The sequence below is a fragment of the Manis pentadactyla genome, chromosome 12 (assembly GCF_030020395.1).
Source record: "Manis pentadactyla isolate mManPen7 chromosome 12, mManPen7.hap1, whole genome shotgun sequence".
In the NCBI taxonomy this organism is placed as follows: domain Eukaryota; kingdom Metazoa; phylum Chordata; class Mammalia; order Pholidota; family Manidae; genus Manis; species Manis pentadactyla.
Window position 1 is genome coordinate 66,273,103 of NC_080030.1, and position 21,989 is coordinate 66,295,091.

At 34.3% G+C, this 21,989-nt stretch overlaps 1 protein-coding gene across 7 annotated transcripts in view; it reads left to right on the top strand.

The window, feature by feature from the left end:
* Positions 1–21,989, top strand: part of TRDN (triadin) — a 377,090-nt gene that overhangs the window by 33,224 nt on the left and 321,877 nt on the right. For all 7 annotated transcript variants that reach the window (XM_057489292.1, XM_057489293.1, XM_057489294.1 and 4 more), the window contains exon 2: positions 12,745–12,954. In XM_057489292.1, the coding sequence (XP_057345275.1) occupies positions 12,745–12,954 (210 nt within the window). The remainder of the gene's footprint in view (positions 1–12,744; positions 12,955–21,989) is intronic.

Sequence of the window (21,989 nt, forward strand, 5' to 3'; positions counted from 1 at the left end):
GGTTTCTATGGCATGTTATAATTAAATCATACAAAGGATACAACCTATAATAACATTTTCTCTGAAAGTATAACATCCGTAAATGTTGATTCATTTTTCAAACAATATGAGGTCTTTATAGTTTATAGGATTTTTAAAATGTTAAATATCTGGTTAAAAAGATCAGTTTTTCAATTTCATGTAAGAATGAATAATTTGAACAAGTAGCTATGTTAAATATCTGAACTAATTGCAGTTACTTTGGATTTTGATAGTCCATTTCATTAAAATATGTTGATGGCATATGCCCCACTAACCTACTGTGTATGTGTGTGTGTGCATATTTATATGCACATACATATTTTAAAATATGTACATTTCTACATATATGTTATATATTTTAATTTAACATTTCTGTAACAGAAAGAAAATAATCAAAAGCTTTACTACCCAAAGCCATCACTTGAATAATTTCAGTTTCAAATTATCTTTGGAATTTCAGAAGGAACCACACATTTCCTCCATAATTTTATTAATTTAAGGTTTCCTTTAACACAAGTCATTAATTAATGGTAATTCCTGAGAATAAATTTTACTTAATCTTTCAAAAATAGTATTTGTTATGGGCTGAATTGTGCCCCTCTCCCCATCTCCCATATATATGTTGAAATCCTAACTCCAGTGCCTCAGAATGTGACCTAATTTGGAGATAGGGTTGTCACAGAGCCTCTAATCCAGTCTGACCGGTGTCCATGTAGCAAGGGGAAAACTGGGAGATTGACATGCTTACAGGGAGAATGCCATGTGAACATGAGGACAGCCATTCACATGGCATGGCAGGGACCTGGAACAGGTTCTTCCCCCAGGTTCTTTAGAAGACAGTAACCCTGCCAACTTCTTGATTTTGCACTTCTGGCTTCTGGAACTGTGAGGTTATAAATATCTGTTATTTAAGTCACCCAATTTGTGGTTCTTTATTATGGCAGCCCTGGAGAGCTGGTACAGTGTTTAACTTTTTGCTAAATGACGTATCAACACCACATATGTTTTTACAAACCTTACTCATATGATGTCCTTCACTTATTGCCCAAGTGCTCTTTATGAGTCACTATGGCTTCTGAACTGATTGAATTTCTCCTAGAAAACATAAATATATCTATATCATACACTTACATAATTAACTCCAGAAAATCTGATTTGTGTGATGATTTTAGTTTCCCTGGGGTAGAGATGCTACATAAGCCTAAAGCAACATAATTATGATCAGTTTAGGGACTAGGATATTAACCATTATTATTTTCTCCTGGAAATTGCCTTAGCAAAACTTTTTTATGATCTAATTCTTATGATCTGTGGAGTCTTTTATAGGAGGCATATTTAATCAGAAGTAAGATGTAGAAAAGAGTTAATGCAACTTTGAAAACCTTCCTCTAATACTGAACCAAAGAGTTTAATATTCAATATTATTTTGAATATTTAATATAGTTAACGTTTCCCTTTTGTTGTAAAATTAAAATGCAGTGACATTTTTATGTAAGAAAAATGATCCCTTAAACTTTCACCCATTTCCCTTCTCCGAAGAATGAAAGAGGCATTAGATTGTAGAGCATAACTGGAGCTATGTTACTCAGGAAAGGCTGCTTAGTAGTTTCTAAAAATGTATGTTATAGGGCAACCACAATTTTATAAAGCTTATTTTATAGAATTGGTGATACTAATGCAGTTGTAATGCTTGAGTAAGCTTAGTCAAATAAAGCTTATAAAAAATGCTCACTCCATAGAAATAACTGCTCTGAGTGATCAAAATGTCAGAAATAAGGGTCTGTCAATGCTAAAATCTTATTTAGATAAGCTACCTGAAATGATAGGATGGAGGATTTAATTGTTCCCTGTAATGCTGACAGTCTCAACACCTAGAGTTGACCCTGGACTGACTCTGAAGAAAGTAGCTCCTCTATCCCCATCCCTACCACTATATCAAAGTTGGGTGCACGTGACAGTAAATACCAGCTAGGTTCTTAAAGGACAAGGGCCTTAAATTTTCCATTTATTTCTTACTCCTTGAGGTGCTGAGGATATAATTTTATCTCTAGAATACTCAAAAAAAAATGATTGCTTTTCTGCCTAGTAAAACTGAAATGTTGAGGGATGTGAAGGGGCTAGGGAAACAGTTCAGTCATTCATCATTTTGTTTGTATCTTTGCTTCTTAAAATTGTTTTTGCTCAGAACTGTAATCGCCTTGAGAAGCCTTTTATTAGTTGCCAGTGAGTGGCATCTTCCTCACATAAAATTTAAAATCAGTTTTAGGTCAATTTGGACGAACAATTCAGAGGAAGAAAATATTAGGGACTAAGCAGTACAAAATACTTTGAAAACTCATAATGAGAGACTTCAGAAGACTGGTTCTCCTTAACTCCTTTGTTTCAGTTTCCTTTCATATCAAAAAAGAGTAGAATACTTGCCCCATTCTATAGATGTGTGCAGCTTTATCAGATGTGTGCAGCTTTATCAGCTGTTTCTAAAACTCTGTGCGCTCCTTAGAAGAAAGATTTGTATAATGTATTACTTGTGTTTACCTAATTGCTTGCATTTTGGAAATATGAGCATGGATACCTTAATGTTCTTTTCAGAAATTTATAAAGGAACTTGAAGCTCATTTAGGACTCCTTTGAAAGGCACAGTAAGCTGTTTTTTCCCTTATAGATTAACTGATTTAAAAAAAAAACACAGCAAATCTTATCTCTAAATTTTCAGGCTGCATTTTCTTCATGGGATACATTGACTCAATCCAGAGAGGTAATTTGGGCTAGACTGTTCTGATGTGTTCTAAACCTTTCATATAGCTTAATGAAGATTTGGGTTCAAGTTTAACAAAACATGATAATATCCGATTACAGTGGCGCCCAGTTCTATGTATATATTTTTTCTCACAAAAATATTCTTAAATATTTTATTTCATTAGAGATTAAAATATTCTACAGATCTGTTTCTAATCCGATTGTGGTAATAGCATTAATTCTAGAAAAACTAGAGAAAATGTCTACTTACATTACTCAAAGAGAACAAAATAAAGATATTTCATTGTAATTTTTATTTCAAAAGTCCCTGTTATAATCAATAGTTTGTCATGACCCTACTTAATGGTTATATACTCTAAAATATTCTTACCCATTTACTTGTACATATGAAAAATACTAAATTATTAAAGGATCACTGCTTTTCCAACAAATGGATAGAAATGTCCTTATATATAGAAAACATAGGTATAGTTTTATTTAAATTTAAATATATAAAAAAAAAAGCTAGGTTGATTCATGAAATTGTTGTCCAAAAACTCACTCAGAGAAGTAAATTTGAAAGAAATTCATCTTAGCTCTTGCATTTCCTGAAAGTAGCTGATGACAGTGTGAGAAACCCATAATTTTATATGAATATACTTTTAAGCAGATGCTTTACATAAGGTTTTTAGCAGTACTATTGCATACATTTACATGAAAAGACTATGACTGTTGTTTGTTTTTTGGGGTGAGGACTATCACACTCTCTTAATGGAAATAAAGTAGAAGCTATTGTGGCACCACAGTAGTAGGATTATAACTCCATGTTGGGTAAAAGCACCAGGAGATGATTAATTCTTAAGGAAAAATTAATTTCCATTAAAATGTCTTTAAGAAGAAGAAAGTAAAAAACATACATTAGAATCAACAAATCATGGAAAGCTAATGATTCTGAAGCTTTGGATTTGACATTGATTTCCAAATTGAAATAGTATGTTTCCATTTGGAAATTAATGCCAAACCTAGTTCTATTTCTGGGGGTTTGTGATTCACTGACAATGTGGCAATTTAGTAGGAGGATTGCTGGGGCAAAATGTAAATTCAATTATGCATATTTGACCAAGGAAGAAAATGTGACAACCCAAATATAAAACACTAGAAAATTAATTTCTCAAAAGAACTGAATATAGTTATGGATCTTATGTCTATCCTGTTCACATTGTATTTGCTAGGAACTGGAGTCCAATTTCTATTTGCCTGAAACTGAATCCACTGAAGTTAGATTTTCTATAGATGCCATCCCTACACTTCAAACTTGTGACGTTAGACAGACCCTAACATGGCTTATCTTCTTGCATGAGATTTCCTGGTTTCATGAAGTGAGGATGGATTATTTTACAAAAAAGAGGCTGACTGAATCTGTCAAAAATCATTATCAAAAAAAGCCATCTCATAGGTCTTGTTGATTAATTTCCATCCCTAAACTATCCCACTATATATAGTATATATATATCCCACTGACATTTTGACTTGGGCTCCTTGGACATATACTGGTAGTAAGGGACCTTGGCCATGATTTCCATTATTTTAACATGAAAGATATAGTTCTATTAAAATAGCTGTGGTTACTAAGCTTAAAATATAATAATATTCTTTTGATAAATCTTTAAATAATCAAATAGAAACATGCATGCTGTGGACTGAATCGTGTGTCCACAAATTCAGTGTTGAAGCCCTAACCCCAATGTGATGGTATTTGGAGATGGGGCATTTGTGAGGTAATTAGTTTTAGATGGGGTCACGGGGCATGAGAGGACACAGTGAGAATCCGGCCTTCTGCAAGCTAGGGAGAGAGTCACACTAGAATCTGACCATGTTGGCACCCTGATCTGGGACTTTCAGCCTCCAAAATGTGAGATAGTAAATTTCTGTTGCTTAAGACTCACAGTCTATGGTGTTTTATTATGGCAGCCCCAGCTGACTTAAGGAAATGCACCATCACACATTTGTACAAGTTGATCATCAGTACTTTTATTCATTCTATACACTTATTCTGCCTTACCTGTTCATAGAAACCTTTCCCAGATTTGGAAATTGTGGAGATTTAACAACCTTAATAACGTCCGAGATGCTAGCTCTAACTGCCTCATTAGAAATGAGTGTCTCTGCTTAATTATTGACATAATTTAGTAAATATATGCTTCTTTTTGTCAAAGAGATTGCACATCTTTTCCTTTACCACTCTAGTCTTTCCTTCTCTGTTGAAGTTGTAATTATATGACCGATTAAACTTCCCTTTCTTCTGAGATGCACCCCAACAATTGCGCTCTTCTGTCAGTACTCTCTCTTATTGCAACATTATCTCATGTCACAAAAATATATTTTGTTTTTTATTTAGTTTATTTCTCTGGTTAGAGGTCACTACACATTGCACATCCTTTTAAAATACAGAAATATTGAGGTTAATAGGACCCATTATTTTAAGCTGATTTCCTTTAGCAAAATTTATGAAGATTTTCATTCAGTAAGTGTTTATTGGGCCCCACTGTGTAAAAAGTGTTGTGCTAAATGCTATGAAAGGACAGATCACTTGCTCCCAGCCTAGAACCTTGTTGAAAAACAAAAAGCTACACAAAAGTCAGGACAGTTTTATCCATGTCTTTGTATTTACCAAAAAATGTTATAGAATCACAGGTAAGAACAATAGTGTTCATTTCAAAAGGTCAACAAATTATCATTAAGGAGTTGATGTTTCAGGTAATTTTTGAAGAGGAGTTGGAGTTTCAGAGTAGAATTTTAATAAGAGTATTTAAAAAAAAGTAGGAATAAGGGAATTCATCTGAAATCCTTGCCCATTTTAGATTGGTAAAATACAATGCATTTTACCTGTAATGTGTGGGGAGCTCAATACAGGTTGTTTCAAAAAAGAAATTCTAGTTATGCACTCATTGCTTTTCACCTTTAAATTCCCTTCATTATTTGTAGAAAAACTAATCTGAATGGGGAGTAATTGCTAAGTTGCAGATGACAGTATCAAAATGTAGTGGAAAACTGGGCTTACAGGAGCTAATACAAGCAACTCTATTACTTTGCAGTAAGGACTGTTGGAAAATGGGCTAGCAGGGCACAGTGGGGGACTGCTGCCCACAGATAGAGATCCTGCCTCTCACTCAGCCAGAACACAAGTGAGATCTTCCCAGAAAGAGTACCTCGATGTTAGAATTTGACCCTGAAAAACCCCAAAGATCTCTTTTCTCTTAGGACCATGACAACACAGCCACTCTGGAAAGAAGTGTGGAATTTATGACTTTCTTTCAAAATAAAAATAATTTTAAACAAAGAAACTGGATATTTAGATCATTCTGACTGATCACTCCTCATGAAACAAACAGATGAAGGAAAATAATTATTTAAACTCCCAGTGGATGGAAGGGTGTCAGTCAGAACTCGTCATGGCTGGTAATCAAAGTAGTTTATATATTCTCATAGAACTGGCAAGTCCAGAGATAACTCTGATACTAAGCACAGGTGGCTCCATGAATCCACACAATGTTACATGGACCCTACCTCTTCCCATCTTGCAGCAGACTCTCCAGCTAGAGGACCACTGGTAGACCTAATAGCTTAGCAACCTCAGCAAAGAGTGTAACCCAATAGTTCCACAGAAGTATGGAGGACTCTGCCTCATTTGTTCAGTCACCAGCAAAAGGGAGTATGCTGAATGATCAGGTTTGCCTCATTTAAAGGCCTGTTCCTTTGTCTAGGGGTTAGGGGAGAATTCCCCTTCTAATCCCACCACTAGGAAAAGAAATTCACTTGCTGGACTAGTAGAGGGAGTTGGTGGGTAGGAAAAAGTGCTAAATAATGTAAAAAATAGATATGTATTCTTCACCTCAGCAGGCAGATTAAGTGGCCAAACTATCCTCTGAAATATCATTATAATGATCACATCCCAAAAATTGGGAGAAAAAGGTGACAGTTTAGGGCTTTCATTGAAATTGGCAGGAGATGAGTTTCTGTTTTGAGATGAAGCAATTTATACCTTGAAAGAGGGTGAATAGTTTTTGTTTATTTCTTTTTTAACTATCTGGAATCTAGATTCTTTTAAAAATTACTCTAGGTTATACCTTATGGCTTATAAATATTACATATGTATGTATGTATGTATACATACATACACAGATGGACACACAAATATAAAATTAATATGTAGGAGTATTTTGACAAAGATTGTGTGAATTGTCATGGTTTATCTTTCCTCTCAAAATCAATTTTTACTCAGCTTCTATATACTTGTAGAAAAACATCGTTTAGTCATAGATACCTACTTATATTATATATAGACAGTCTGCCAACACTAGGATTGATAAAATATGTAGGATAAAAGATAGATTTTTCACTTTTCAACTTTATTTGCCTAAAGATCATTTCAGTAGAGTTTCTCCAAAGTTCTTACAGGCATGTTTTTTGGAACCCTTGAAAAATATAGCAAGAGTCATTCTTACTGAAAATTGGGAATTACGTTCTTAATATAATTTTTGAATAAAATATTTTTATAATGCCATTGACACTATATATCCCATTTTTTCCTTTGTTCTCTAATTACTGAAAGAAAAATACAGTGTTAGAGTAGTCCACAAACCACATTGCACAGTGAAATGTAAAATCCATAATTAATGCTTTTATGTAATGAGGAGGTAATATTTTATTTATACCATTGTAGAATATAGGTGTCTTCTTTGAGCATCCTAGAAGAGATTATATTGCCAGTGTCTCATAGGAATAATAATGGGCAAGTGTACTTGGTAGTTTCCTCATCTGATTAATAAGGCATGATGTGGCTAAGTGACTTCTTTCTGGAGTTTTATGATTTATTCGATGTGAAACCTTACTGTGAAGTTGGTCTTTGGAACAACTGTATAAACAGCTCGTAATTTTACTTTAAAGGTCACATGGCCTTTCAGCCAGATCTCTATCTCTTTTGAAGCTGATACTGGGTCTCTGGCAATCAAAATCATTTGTATGAAATTAAAATGAATGGAATTAAGAAGTAGGCATGGAAAGGACAGTCACATATCCTATCTGCTCAGAGATGCCAACTTTCAAGAAGCATCATCCATGTCAAATTGCTCAGTAAGATTCACCTCTCATTTTTTCCACCGTATCAATAACTTGCTCTTGTCATCTTCAAAGTGTTTTTCAAACATTAAATAATCCCAGATTACACACTCTGTTCTTTGCATTTATCTTGACCAGCTGTCAGAGAAGGCAATTTATTTCCCCTCAATTTTATTCCTTTTGGCTCTGTGTGGCTTCTGCAGTAAATTTGAATGGAAAATGAAAGGTAAGACTTAGTGTGTTTCCATAACAAAGGCAACGCATAATTCTACTTAAGCAGGATAACCTTCAAATTACTTTCAAATTGCTTATGGTTCTGTAGTTGATACTCAAAATATATTTTCATCACCTCTGAATCTTGATTAGCTCTTAAGTGGAAAGAGCAAATTAAAACAAATTCATTTCAAGTTAACTTTACCATTTTCATCTATTTAAAGTTTTGTACCATAATTGTGAAATAAAATCTGCAATTCATATTAATATCCATTCTTTTAAAAAATTACTCATATTTAAATTCTGAACTTGTTTTGCTTCCTGAATTTATAGTTTCTCATTTTTCCAGTCGTAAGATAAACAAAATAGAAACTCTTGTTCCTTTAAAATATTTCTGTCCTTTAAAAATGTGACCAGGATTCATATAATTCATATCAAATTTGTTCTTTCAGTTTCAAGGTAACAAGCAGGTGTGTATGATATTGTCTCCAGAAATATGCTCTAATACACAGTTCACTGAAGTGAATCTGAAGTACCAAGGCAATTCTTCTTGGATACTCTATATAGGGTAATAGGGAGCCTTCCGGAGGTTAACTGGAGATCAGCAACATATCAACTTTCAGGTGGGACTCGCCGAAACACTTATAATTCACTTACTCTCCCGCAAATCATTATTCCAAAGGTTTGATTCACTTGTAGCCCCACTTGGGTCTTAAATTACATTTCAAAGCACTCCTATCATTCATCCATTTTCAGAACTGCCATTAGAAGTGATGGGAATCTGGCACAAAAATCAATGAGAGAATATGATAGTTCTAATTTTTCCTTCTTTGAGCATCTTCTTAAGTACAGTGTATGAGATCTGTTTTTTAAATTATTTCTCCATCTTGCCATCATTTCAAACTAAATTGAGTTCATGAACTTGAGATATGTATTCACATAGTTTTTCAGAGAAGAAAGGAGATTCATTGTCACTATTATTAATTTCTACCTAAATTCATTTTAAAATCTTAAATCATTTTTTCACTTATGTTCATCATTAAACTTTTAATCTCTTAAAAACATGGGCCTAGATTTACCATTGTCATCTAAAAAATAGTTGTATTAGTTATGTTTGGTTATTATTAATAACTACTACTATGTTGTCTTGCCAATGGGTTTCAGCCCCAGGCAAATTCATCATGGATTCAGTGAGACCGAGGAATGACAATGGAATGTTCTTGGGGTAAAAGGGTTTATTACCCAGCTTGTTCTCACAGCGATAGGTCGAGCACTAGAAGTACATCTGCATCGAACAGTCTGCAGGTCTGTAATCCTCCTTCATCTCTGCTTTCACCCAGAGCACTGGGCAGAGCTCTTTATATAGTGACTCACTCAACAGTAGCTTATTGTCTACGGGTCTGGAAGCAGTAGCCTAGCAGTAGGCCAGTTACATCACCGAGTAATTTAGGTTCAGGTGAGGATCCTGGCCATACAAGTTTCAATTTTCCCCACATATGTATCCTTGAATTCTTTTCCGTAGTCAATAGAATTTTATGTCATTTATCTTATTTTTATAAAAAGAAGAATAGTACCATTTTATGGCTAAAGGAGAAAATAAAAAGAGTAACATTTTATTAATTAAAATACTCAATTTTGCATGCAGTATTTTTATTTCTTACCCCCCAAATCACAAATTGCCATATGAACTGGATTTATACTAGAAGCGTGGTATACACACATTTTTTTGATGGTTCAAACTTTTTCTAATTTAAAGAATTCAGTTACACTGATAACTTCTGTACTATAAAATAACTTTATTATAGATCATCTCAATTTTGTTAATGGGGCAAACAGCCTACATTAATATGAATAAATTATGTATCCTCCTTTCCTGTATTACGAGAAGTAAATTAGTTGACTGGGAAAGACATTGAGGGAGTCAGCATCCTTTTTTGGTTCTCTGAAAGTATCTTAACCTAATGTATGTGATTATTAAGTGGAAACAAGTGCCTGAGTTTACTGAAGCATGTTCTCTCAACCCTTACTCTTCAGGTCTATGTGCTTTTCTAGCCTTTCCTTATAATGATAGTAGGCTGTGATCACAGGTGCGGTAAGAGCCATGGAAGCAGTGGTAGAAGTAAGGATGGTGATGGTGGTGATGATAATAATGAAGATGTGGTTTAGTAGTTGTTGTATTGCCATTTATTGAATAATTATTCCATGTAGCAGGAAATATGCCAAGCAATTGACGTGAGTTATTTCTCTACCAAGATAAGCCCGCAAGTTAAGCCTTACCAACCTTATGCCTCAAGTATAGATGCTTCTCACTCAGAGGTGAGGTGTAGGGGACCTTCCAGCCACTCAGCTAATTCAGGGAGGAGCCAGTAGTTAATCTCCATCTCTCCTCTCTATGCAACCTGTGGCATGACTTTTGTGCATTACTGTTTCCGAGAAAATTGAGACAAAATTTAAGAAAGAATTGTAGAAGGTAAAGCAAGAGACAGAAGGATGACAAAAAGTGGTTTAATTTCACTCTGAGGCCTTCAAGGAGTAAAAAGAATTCCTTTTGGTTTTAAAATATTTACACTTTGATCTTTTATTTAGCACACTCTAAGGGTAACTACGAGTAATATTTCTAGTTAAGTGAAATTTATTTTGCTGAAAGTTCCAAAAAAGTTTGAAAATAATGGAGTTTGGTTTTTAAATCTGGCAATGTAATTTGAAAATAACTAGTAAAACTGAAGAAAATATTTAATTATATTAAAATACAGTTAATCAAAATTTTCTTTCTTGGTGTGTAGTTCTTAAATTATTATAGAAAATGTGGCCCATATTTAAAACATATGAAATACATTGTTAAACTGTGATTTTTGGCAAAAGTATTTGGATTGTTAGGGATTTTTTTCTCTTTAGTATTCAATTATTTACTACACATTTGTGTAATTTGGGATCAAACATGCCATGAAAGTCACTTACATTTTCTGGCTAGTCTTCAATTGTTCTTAAATGTAACATGATAAAGTTGTTTCAGATGACCTCTGTTTTCTCTAGCCTTAACTTTCTATCAGGGGCTGCAATATAATCAAATATGTCTGCTTATTGAGGGGGGTTTCTTAACCCTACAAAGGCAGCCACTTTAAGGAGAAGAATGAAAAAGTTACACAATTTTTAAATGCCAATTCTATATATAAAAATACCATAAAAAGAGAAAGGTAAACAGTTGAGGGAAAAAATTGCAATCTAAGGTCAGATAAATTGTTTCTATCATATGTGTGTGTTCTTATGCATACACTTACATATCTATAGCCATGCATACATGTAAATACACATACATGTACACACAAAGATATTTGAACATCCATATATAAAAGTAGATGCATACATATATATGTATGTATATGTGTATGCAATGTTATAAACCACCAAAAGGAGGTTTATAGAAAAACGGACCAAAAATTTCACAAGAAATACAGAGGAAAAATAAATGCATAGAAAGCTCATATCTAGTAATCAAAGAATTTCAAATCAAGAAGAATTTTCTTCACATGTGACTGCATATATTTTGAACAATGGTTATACCCAATATTGTCAAGGATATGAAACAGACTGCTGGCATTTACAGTTTGCAAAAATATACACATTTTCAGATAGATACATATATTCTCAAAAGATATAAAAGCAATTATGTGATTCACCCCAGAAATTCTCCTAATGGAAGAATTAGTGTGTGCTGAGAAATCTTCTGCCATGTCCCAAGGTAGAAAGCAATTTGAATAAATTATGCTTAAAAGACATACCATGCAACCACTTAAGTGTTATTTTATGGAATACATATAGCAAAAGAACATGTCTATTATATAACACCTAGTAAAAAGCCTAAAGGACAATGTGATGATAACTTGTCAAAAAAACAAAACATGTATATATTTGTATGTATGTACAGAAAAGTAGGTGTAAATAGAATAATATGTTAACAGTTGCTATGGTTAGTGACAATTATAAATGATTAGTTATATATTTGTTTTGCTACTTTTTATATTTTTTAAATTCTCTCTCATGAACATGTAGACTTTTTGAAAGCAGGAATAAAGAAGTTATTGAATATAATAGGATTTTCTACCATTATTCCTTAGATCATCTGTGCCTCTTCACAAATAAAAGTGAATGGCCCCAACAGAAGGGTCAGTTATGCAGTTAAGCCAAGATATCCAAAAGGAATTTCATCCACTTGAATGATTTTGTCACTGATTTTAATTCTCCCCCAGAAGAGGTGTTTTACTTGCCTTCGAAACTGATAGAGGAACCTAAATAATGGACAATAGTATTAAAAAACAACTTAATCAAAGCTGATTGCTCTTGATGGTAGTGGATATAGGAGGCGGTAAGGGAGAAGTAAAAATGATAGAAGATATTGACAGTCTGTGGCCTGGATGGCAGGACTTATGACACTTGAAGGAAAAAAGGGATGTTGATTATGAGGGTTTCAGGGTAGAGGGCAAATACTGAGGAAGAGATAATGTGGTAGTGAGCAGGGAAGTAAGGTCCCACTACCAAAGAGGTGTGTTCTACTACAGAGCATGGTACAAGCAATTCACATATACTTCTATAGTCGTTTTTTTGTCATCAATATTTGATGTGAAATTCTAAGTTGAAATTCTCCTTTCTGAATGTCAGGCAATGCATCTACTACCACAACTGTCATAGACAGCAAAAATGGATCTGTGCCCAAATCCCCCGGAAGAACACTGAAGAGGACAGTGACGGAAGACATAGTGACGACATTCAGCTCCCCGGCTGCCTGGCTGCTGGTCATTGCTCTGATCATCACCTGGTCAGCTGTTGCTGTTGTTATGTTTGACTTAGTGGATTACAAAAACTTTTCGGGTAAGATCAAGTTTTCAGGAATTTGGGTTTTAAATGAAAGAAAAGAATATTCTCCTCAGCTGGGGCTTTGTTTCTCTTCATGTGAGAAATAAAGCACCCCACGAAAGTTCCGAAGTGTCACTGAGTCTAGCTCATGTCTTCACGCTTTCCTTCCATTCTTTTTTGCCTGTGGTACTCACTGATTTCGGATGGGATATATATACTTCTTTATTTATAGAGCTGAACAAAGGCTGAATGTTGCAGTTTCATGGATATCATGATAAACATTTTGGTGGCTATTTGGTTTGGGAACAGGGATTTTACTGACCATTAATAAAGGATAATTTCTAGGTTTTATACCTGACAATATAAAATGAAACTAAACCAAATAAAAAAACTTCTGGACAAATGGAAAATTGTTTAAAGAATTTTTAAGTTCCTCTACCATCTGGCTTCAACTTTCCTTTCCAAACATTCTCTTTGAATATAGAGTGTTAAAAGGGTTTTCCAGAATTACTTGTCATAAGATACTACAGCTTGGGTGGCCATGTGTTCTTATGGATTTGGAGTAAAATAGGAAAAACACAAGTGAGGATAGATAGATTTTCATTATGGTCTATTCAATCTTTCAATATATTGTTTATCATTTGGTTCAAGGTCTTCCTTTATTTTTTAAACTATATCTGTCCTTTTCCACATCTGACATGCCTTAATGACTTGTGAGTTCCTTGGGGGAAGGAATTAGTCAGGTGCTCAATAAATATTAAATGAATAGATGAATGAATTTATGCTTAGCACTTTTTACCACAAGCAAAAACATTTCATTAACCTCTTAAAGTGCTCCTTCGTATTTGCACCTTCCCTCATTTTCTTTCTCCAGAGAGGGATCAGTAGAACCCAGAAACTATAAATATTATAAGTTACATTCTACACATTCAGGGGTTCTTTACTTTTCATTATGGCATTTTAGTCATGTAACAGTTATTTATCAAGTACCTGCTATGTGCCAGGAAAGGGCTATGTTAAAGGAAATGCAAGTATAAATGTCACAAAGCCACAAAACTGTATTATTTGTGTTTATTGACGTGAGGTGTGACAGAGATGACTCTGCCTGCTGTACCACTGGTAGTTGCACTAAAATGAGCATCATGATGTCAGCCAAAGACAAAGGACTATTTATCCAGAGCCATACATCTCTGATCTTACCAGTCAATACTTTTGGTATATTATGTAATGTAGGAATTAAGAGCATATGCGATTGAATGCCTATAATACAAAATTAAGACCTAAAATTTTAAGTAAAAAACAGGTGGTTTCATTACTCTAGGAGATTTCATTTCCTTTGAGCCTGTATTGACTGATATTTCATCCATTCTTTCTTCCTTTAGAATTTCATTCATTTAAATTTTAGAGCCCAATATGATCATAAAATACAGTTTTTAAATTTTTACAGATGCATTTTAAGAATTACATGTAAATAATATTTGTAAAGTTAATAATTTAATAAGCCTACTACAGAAATTACTGTGGAATTTGTTCTGAATTATTTTATAAAATGAGTAGCTACCTATAATTAGACTTTCAGACTAGATTGCTTAAATGGAAGATACAATCCACGGTAGAGCTTCCTTGGACCACTTAATTTGGTGCTATGGATAATGCCCGTGTTACTGGAATTGTGTCTGATAAGGAAAACAGTAGCTTCTCTATTATTACTACTTCATTTCTTCTTTCAAGAAATGTGTGTTAAGCACATCTTCTATGTGATGGCCTCATCCTTAAGGTTTTTATGTTTATTAATGACCCAACCATCTATCTACTCCCTACAAAAAGAAACCTGCAAGTCATATTTTCAATCTATTTGGCAACTGATCAATCATACTCTCTGCTAGCTAACTGACCCTCTTATGTTTCCTAAATTTGCTTCTTCTGACTATCACTATCTCTCTTACTCCACTTCAGCTCTTGATTCTCTTTTGAGGAGGCTAATGCAATATCTTCTTGTCTCCCTCATCTAGTCTTTCCTCTTTAACATTGCTCCAAAGGTATTTTCATAAAATGTAAATTTCATCAACTATATTTCCTCTTGCCCAGAAATAAATTCCTTTGCATGAAGTTCAAATCCTTGGCTTAGTCGTTTATTTCCATCTTGTAATTCAGCTCATGCGCCCCATTTTCCAGCCTTACTTATTGCTCTTCTTTCCTGTTTTTTTTCCCTAGAAAAACATTTATTCTCACTCCTCCCTGCCTCTACTCACACCATTCCCCCCTCACTCCCAGTACAGCAGAAAGTGTAGTAGTTAAGAATGTGACCTTGGGTGCTGGATTTCAGTGGTATTAAACCCAGATCTTATAAATGTATAGCTGTGTGATATTGGAAAAGTCACTTAGCCTCTCTTTGTCTCAGTTTCATCATCTGTAAAATGGGATAATGATATATATAATGGGATTGTTAAGACAGTATATAAGTGAATATGTTTGAAGTGCATAGAACAGAACCTAGTTTATCATGAACATTGTAACACATATTAATATCACTAGTAGAGACTTATTCTTCAATTTTCTTGAAGGATGAATTTATCCTTTAAGACTTACCCCTTTTTTGTGAAATAGTCTCAGATGTCTTAAGAAAATTCACTGTACTGTGCTTTAATTCTTAGTACCTTCCAGGCACCTGTATTAACAGCAGTTACCACATTGGTTTATAAGTATCAGTTTAGTTGTCCATCTCACTCAGATACTTAGACTTATCCAAGGAAGAGACAGTTTTATTCATCTCTTTACCTGAGTGCCTATCATTTAATACATTTTTTGCTTAAAGGAATGAATAATGCTGATATTTTGATTTTGAAACAATTTTTTACATTATGAAGAAACAGATATTTGTCATAAAGATTTTTATTTCATCCAGTCAGTTTTTGACCAACTTTAAAAGTTAATACATTCTACAAAATTAGAATAAAAAATATGAAGTATTACTTGTCATATTTTGCAGTAGTCACTTATTCCTGCATAATAAATGACCTCAAATTAAGTGGTTTATCCCAACAATAAACACTTATCACTCCACTCAGTTTTGTGGGTCCAGAATTTGGAGATAACTTAGGTGGGTGGCTCTGTCTTAAGGTATACCTTGAAATTGCAGTAAGGATGTTGGCTGGGGCTGCAGACATCTGTAAGATTTTTTAGGGGTGACAGAACCATTGGCAAGATGTCTCACTCACTTGGCTGTCAAGTCAATGCTTGTGCACCTTCCCAACATGGCAACTGGCTTCCCCCAGAGATAGTGATCGAAAAGAGAGCAAGGTGGAAGCCACAATGCCTCTATGACCTACACTTAGCCATCACACATCATCATGTCTGCAGTATCCTTTTGGTTACATTGGTTAGCCCTTTTTTTATATGTTGAAAGAGACACATAATGGTGTGAATAGCAGTAGGCAGGCTTCATCAGCAACCATTTTGGAGGCTGGCAACCACATATTTTACTCCCAGAAAATTGTATTGCCAAGTTACACATCTATAGCTAAATGCTTAGATATAAGGAAGTGCTGGACAATACTCCAGCTGATAAAGATATTTTGTTATTTATAACAGGGACAAAGAGAAAAATGATGTGTTGGGATGACTGGCATCATGAGGTCATATTTAGGAAGATAATTATTCTCCAGTGGATTTGAAATGAAAAAAAAAGAATCACAAAACTTAAATTCTAAAGGACAAATATATAAATTATTAAAATACCTTTGCTACTTAAATTTGAATGATCCATTTCCAGAACCAAAAGAATATAAGTTCAAAGACTTTGTATAATTATAACATAAAGCCTGTAACTCATACTGTATGTTGGATGGGTGGGATACATCCATTCATATTCAAATTATAATTTCTTTTCTCCATTTAGTAAGTTGTAACCTGTCTTTTTTATGTTGATTCTTCATTTGCTTCAATAAGAGTTTCAAAGTGTAAATGGAACTCGTGTTTCTAATAATATTATTAATTGATACATTTCAAACATGTATTAGGGACTAATATCATCATTATGAGTCTTTTTTACTACACAATAGTATTTGAAATATGTATTGTTAATGTTTAAAAAATAAGGCTAGTGGTAGAAGAAAGCATAATGGAAAATAACTCTGAAGGCTAGCCAGGGCAGCTATCCTTGGGCTCTAAATCACTATCTAGCACTTTAGAAAAGTAAGTTAACACTTTCAAGCATTAAAAAATTTTTCATAGAGAAATGAAAATCTGTTTTCATAAGCAAGTACTCTACTGGATTGAAAAGAACGATTCTCCTCTGGGCAACCTTCACAATTCCTTATTTTCTGAATTTGATCTGATTAACTCGTATGTAATCTACTTGTGAGGTACATGTAAAACTGGCTTTTATGCACTTCTTTTAGAAGACTTGGGTTCACTCTATAGCTCTGTAACTTACGAGCCAACATTACTAGAAACTTGTATTTCCTTTTTTGTGAAGTGGGGGTAGCACCTTGCTTTCTGGTCTGCAAAATTTGTGACTTGGCTGATTCTTATCAAATAAGACAAGTTTTAGGACACTCAAAACCAGATACTAGAAAAGTGATTTCACCTACCCTTTATTTATTACTACATATAAAGTCCAAATGCTACTCAAACAATACTGTGGTGTGTCTGTCAAAGTTTCATTAGAGTAGAATCACTGTGAGTGAAACCAAATAGAGGGATTGTTATACAGCTCATGCATTCATGGGAGCTGATTAAGCAGTCTAGGTAAGGCTGTTGCTGTGTCCTGGGCTCTGGATTACAAGTCAGCAGAGGGAAGTTGGTGTAGGGAAAGAAAAATACCTTCTTCCTCTACCTTTCTAAATTCTTGGCTGGGGTCCCTCTAACTAAAAACAAATTAACAAGAAAAAAGCATCCAGATATATTTAATACAAGTTTCATGTAACATTGGAACCTTCCTTAAGGAAATGAAGACCTGAAGAACCAGTTAAACCCAAGCATTTTTATGCTAGGTTTGATGAAAAGTGGAAAGTTGTGGAAAACTGTGACAGGATAACAAAAGGTATGAGCTAACTGGGGGAAAGAGCCAGGCTTGTTTATTCAGATTCCTCTGGGTATCTTGAGATAGGATGTTCCTTTCCTCCAAGGAACCCGAGGGAGGGCATCCCTCAGATGTGGGTTTTACGACCTGCTTCAGGGGAATGTCAGAAAGTCCTTCTTGCACATGCCACTTCTCAAATTGCTTTAGCTGAAAATATTCAATATGCTAAGGTGTTGTATTTTAGGGTAGTGTATCCTGCATCCTGTCACTGGGAAGGGCAGGTAGAAACTGAGTAGGGGAGACTAAGGACAAACTGGACTGACCAAAGGTACACTGGGTGCTCATTTGCCTCTCATCGACTCAAATTATGACGATATGGGTGAATTGCTGGATAATTTGGCCTTCCACCATGGAACCACACAAGCATCTGGCCGGGATCTGGAGATGCTGAAGGAGGCAGTCCAGTGGAAACTGGAGGAGGTGCTGCCGGCTGCAACCACACGTCAAAGTCAGCCAGCATAGCAGGGAAAATGCACATGAACAGTAACAGCACCTGCCCTACACCAACCTTCAGAAAATAAACAATGGCTATTACTTCTTATTTGCCTTTCAAAGCTCCTGCAGATTTCTCTTGTGCCTTTTTACCTGGCCCGTACATGGGGGAATTCCAGGAAATGTAATTTCAGTTTGCTGATTTGACAGCATACAAAGCCATCAAATAAAATGGCTATATAATTTGTTATCCAAAACCAAGGTATTTGTTTCCCCCAAGTATTATCTACACTGCCTTTAGTTTTCTACTGGAAGATGACTGTCTTCAGAAACTCCAAGTTGGGGGTAGGTAGGCCGGGCAACGTTGCTTTCATAGTAATTGAGCCTAGGGGCTCATCACAAAGGCTGCTGGAGGTCTTGTTCTCAAGCTTTTGCAGACTCAGCAAGGAAGCCCTTCTGGGAGGTGGAGAAGTGCCCTAATAATTTAATAAGTCTCTCAGGACCAGAATTTGTGGGATTTTGTTTGAAAATTTTCCTTATTTATAAGTAGACTTCTTCTCTAAACAATAAATGCAAACTAATAGGATTTATAAAGGAATGACTACAACTTAAGCATTAGTAGATATTAATGATTTTTCTGTAGGTCAGAATGTACATGAATAAATTGTAGTAACTCTTGGCTTTTCTTGACCAGCACCAAGGGTTATACTTTATTAGCATCCTCACCCATAAGAAGGGAAAATCATCAGATGGCTGTACCGGAGGGTCCCAAAGCACATTTGTCAGTTTTTGCATGCATTCCACAAAATATACCTCTTTCAAAAAAAATGTTGTGAGAATTAGGTAAGATAATCTATGTAAAACATATGTGCCTGGTGCATAGGAGGCACTCATTAAGCGTAACTTGAATTTGAATCTTATTACCGGGAAGTAAGATCAGTAATCTGAAAAGAAAGCAAGAAAGAGCATGATGGTAGGAAGCATCAATTTCTTATGAACGTCTTGCAGACATCTCCTAATGTGCCTTTTAAATAGATTTTCTAATGAGGTGTGCCATTTATCTACTGCTCTTGGAAATTAATTTCCACGAATTTTTTTTTTCCCCTGGCACTTAGCCCAGTTAAGCAGGTGCAGTGTTTGTCAGGCTATGAGTTTAGAGGAGTAAAATGATTCAGGGAAGAGACCCAAAGTCAATCAGAATGTATAAATTTAACATTTAATAGTTATGTATATATGTGTGTCTGTGTTTGTGTATATAGAGATATCTATGTGACTGTAGTTATATGAATACGTTATTACATTTTAAGAGACTTGGAAGACTGAGACATTAAATGCAACATTTTAGACTTGGTCAGTTCCCTTGTGCACTGGGTTTTCAAGAAACGTTGGTATTTTGTGTGCTGCTTATTCTGATTCAAGTCTTATCTCAAATCCCACATTTTCTGTTCAAGTCCCAGGCCTGTTTGGTCCTCTGAGTCACTATACCTAAAAAGATGATTTTATTATCCAACTCTAGTCTGGCTTATAAACACCTCAAGGAAGTGAAAGATTCTATAGTTTAATGATTACCAGATCCTAATCAAAGCTTGTTAATTCTTTGTGAAATGAGGAAAAAGATAAAGAAAAAAGTATTCATTTTGAAGAAATGTTCTTAATTCTATTGTTCCTACATTTTTGGTCTTAAAATTCTCTTTTGATATGATGATAATGACAGAGATTAGTACTGTCACTGTTTTAAATGCATTTTTTTTTTTTTTTTTACAAAGTAATAGTTAGCAATTTGATATTGGGTCTCAGGTTTTTGCTTCTGGTGGATTTCAAGGGCAAAAATCCTAAAGTTTGATGCCAGCGCTTTATGCCATTCATTTGAACCTTAACAAATGAGACCTTATATTGGGATTTATAAATATATCCATATCCATATAGGTGCAATTATAAATCATACAATATGTTAATACCCTACTTTTTTTGGACCAGCTATTACACACCCTTCAGTGCCATGCTTAAATTCACTTTCTTAGAGAAACCTTTCCTGAACTTTCAATGTAAGTCAAGTCACTCTGTCATAATTTATCATTGTATTGTTTACTCATTACTCATAACACTTATTTAATATTTAATATCTGTACTGATCTGTTAGATTTTTAAGAAAAACGAGTTTTCCTATTTTATTTACTTGGTTTTCTAGTGCTTAGAAGTGTTTAGCACAATGTATGAGTACAATAAACATCTGAATGAATGTTAAGGTAAAAGAATAAATGAATAAATAAGTAAATAAAGAAAGAAATGGTGGTAGTGTGTTTTACACTCTGCTGAGTAATGAGCAAATATTTCTTCATAAATTATTATTTGATCATATTGATAGTATTAGGATTCACATTTGAAATACTTTTTAAACTTCTGTCTCCCTGATTGAACCATAAATATCTCAAAAGTAAGGATTGTCTTATCCATCTTAATATTTCTGTTGCCATGCTCACTGCCTAATACCCATTGTTCAATAAAATTTGTGTGATCTAAATAAAAGTTATTTGTTAAGCCTATATAGCAAGCAAACAAACAAAAACAAACAAGCCAAAATACAAAATAATGATAACAAAAGAACACATGGACTTTAAGACCAGAGTCAAAGTAGCTGAATGTAGGCTCTGGGGCCAGAGTACTAGATTTAGAATCCTCTCTCCATCAATTAACAGCTTTGTAACCTGAGGGAAATCATTTCTCTGGGCCTCAGTTTCATTGCCTGGAGGCAGTAATAACATTTGCCTGACACGGTTCTGTAAGCACTGAATGAGTTAATATATACAAAAGCTTGGAATTTTGAATGGCACATCGTAATTGTTAGAAAAATTGTAGCTAGTATTATTTTAATTTATTCTTCATGACCTTACACATATTTCAATGTTTCAAAAAGATGAATAGGTGTATTTCAAAAAGATGAATTGACTCCATGATTTCCAGTTTTTAAGTATCATGTGAATATGCATAGGTTCTACCAGTTACACATAAAAAAGTTCAGGGATTAAAGTAGTTTATTTTATTTTAATGCTGAGGGAATGTTCTGGCCATTCTGAAATGGTTTGTTATTCTTACAAGCACACAATTCATGGCATTACAGGCTATATTTTAATGTGGTAAAAAAACTTAAAATTATTTCTTCAGCTAACACTGAGCATTTGAATAGCTAAGGGGAATATATAGTACAGTCAAGAGTTTCCAAAACTAAACCTGGACTTGATGAAACATATTTATTAAATTATTAGTCAGGATACGCTAGTTGCTGTATTAATCCCTAGATCTAATATCTCTCTTCTCCTCTGGTCTGTTTAGTTTATAACATAATGATCCAAATAAATCATCCAACTGGAGTACTGTGATATTTTGACTATTCTTATGCAATCAGGAAATGAACTCCAATTTTATCTTGGAAATGAACCTATAGAAATTTGTAATTCTAAAGAAAGTTTGCTTTCCCATACCCTAATTAGTATGTGTGTCATCAGAATTGCGTTTATATTTAAGATTCGTTTTTTCA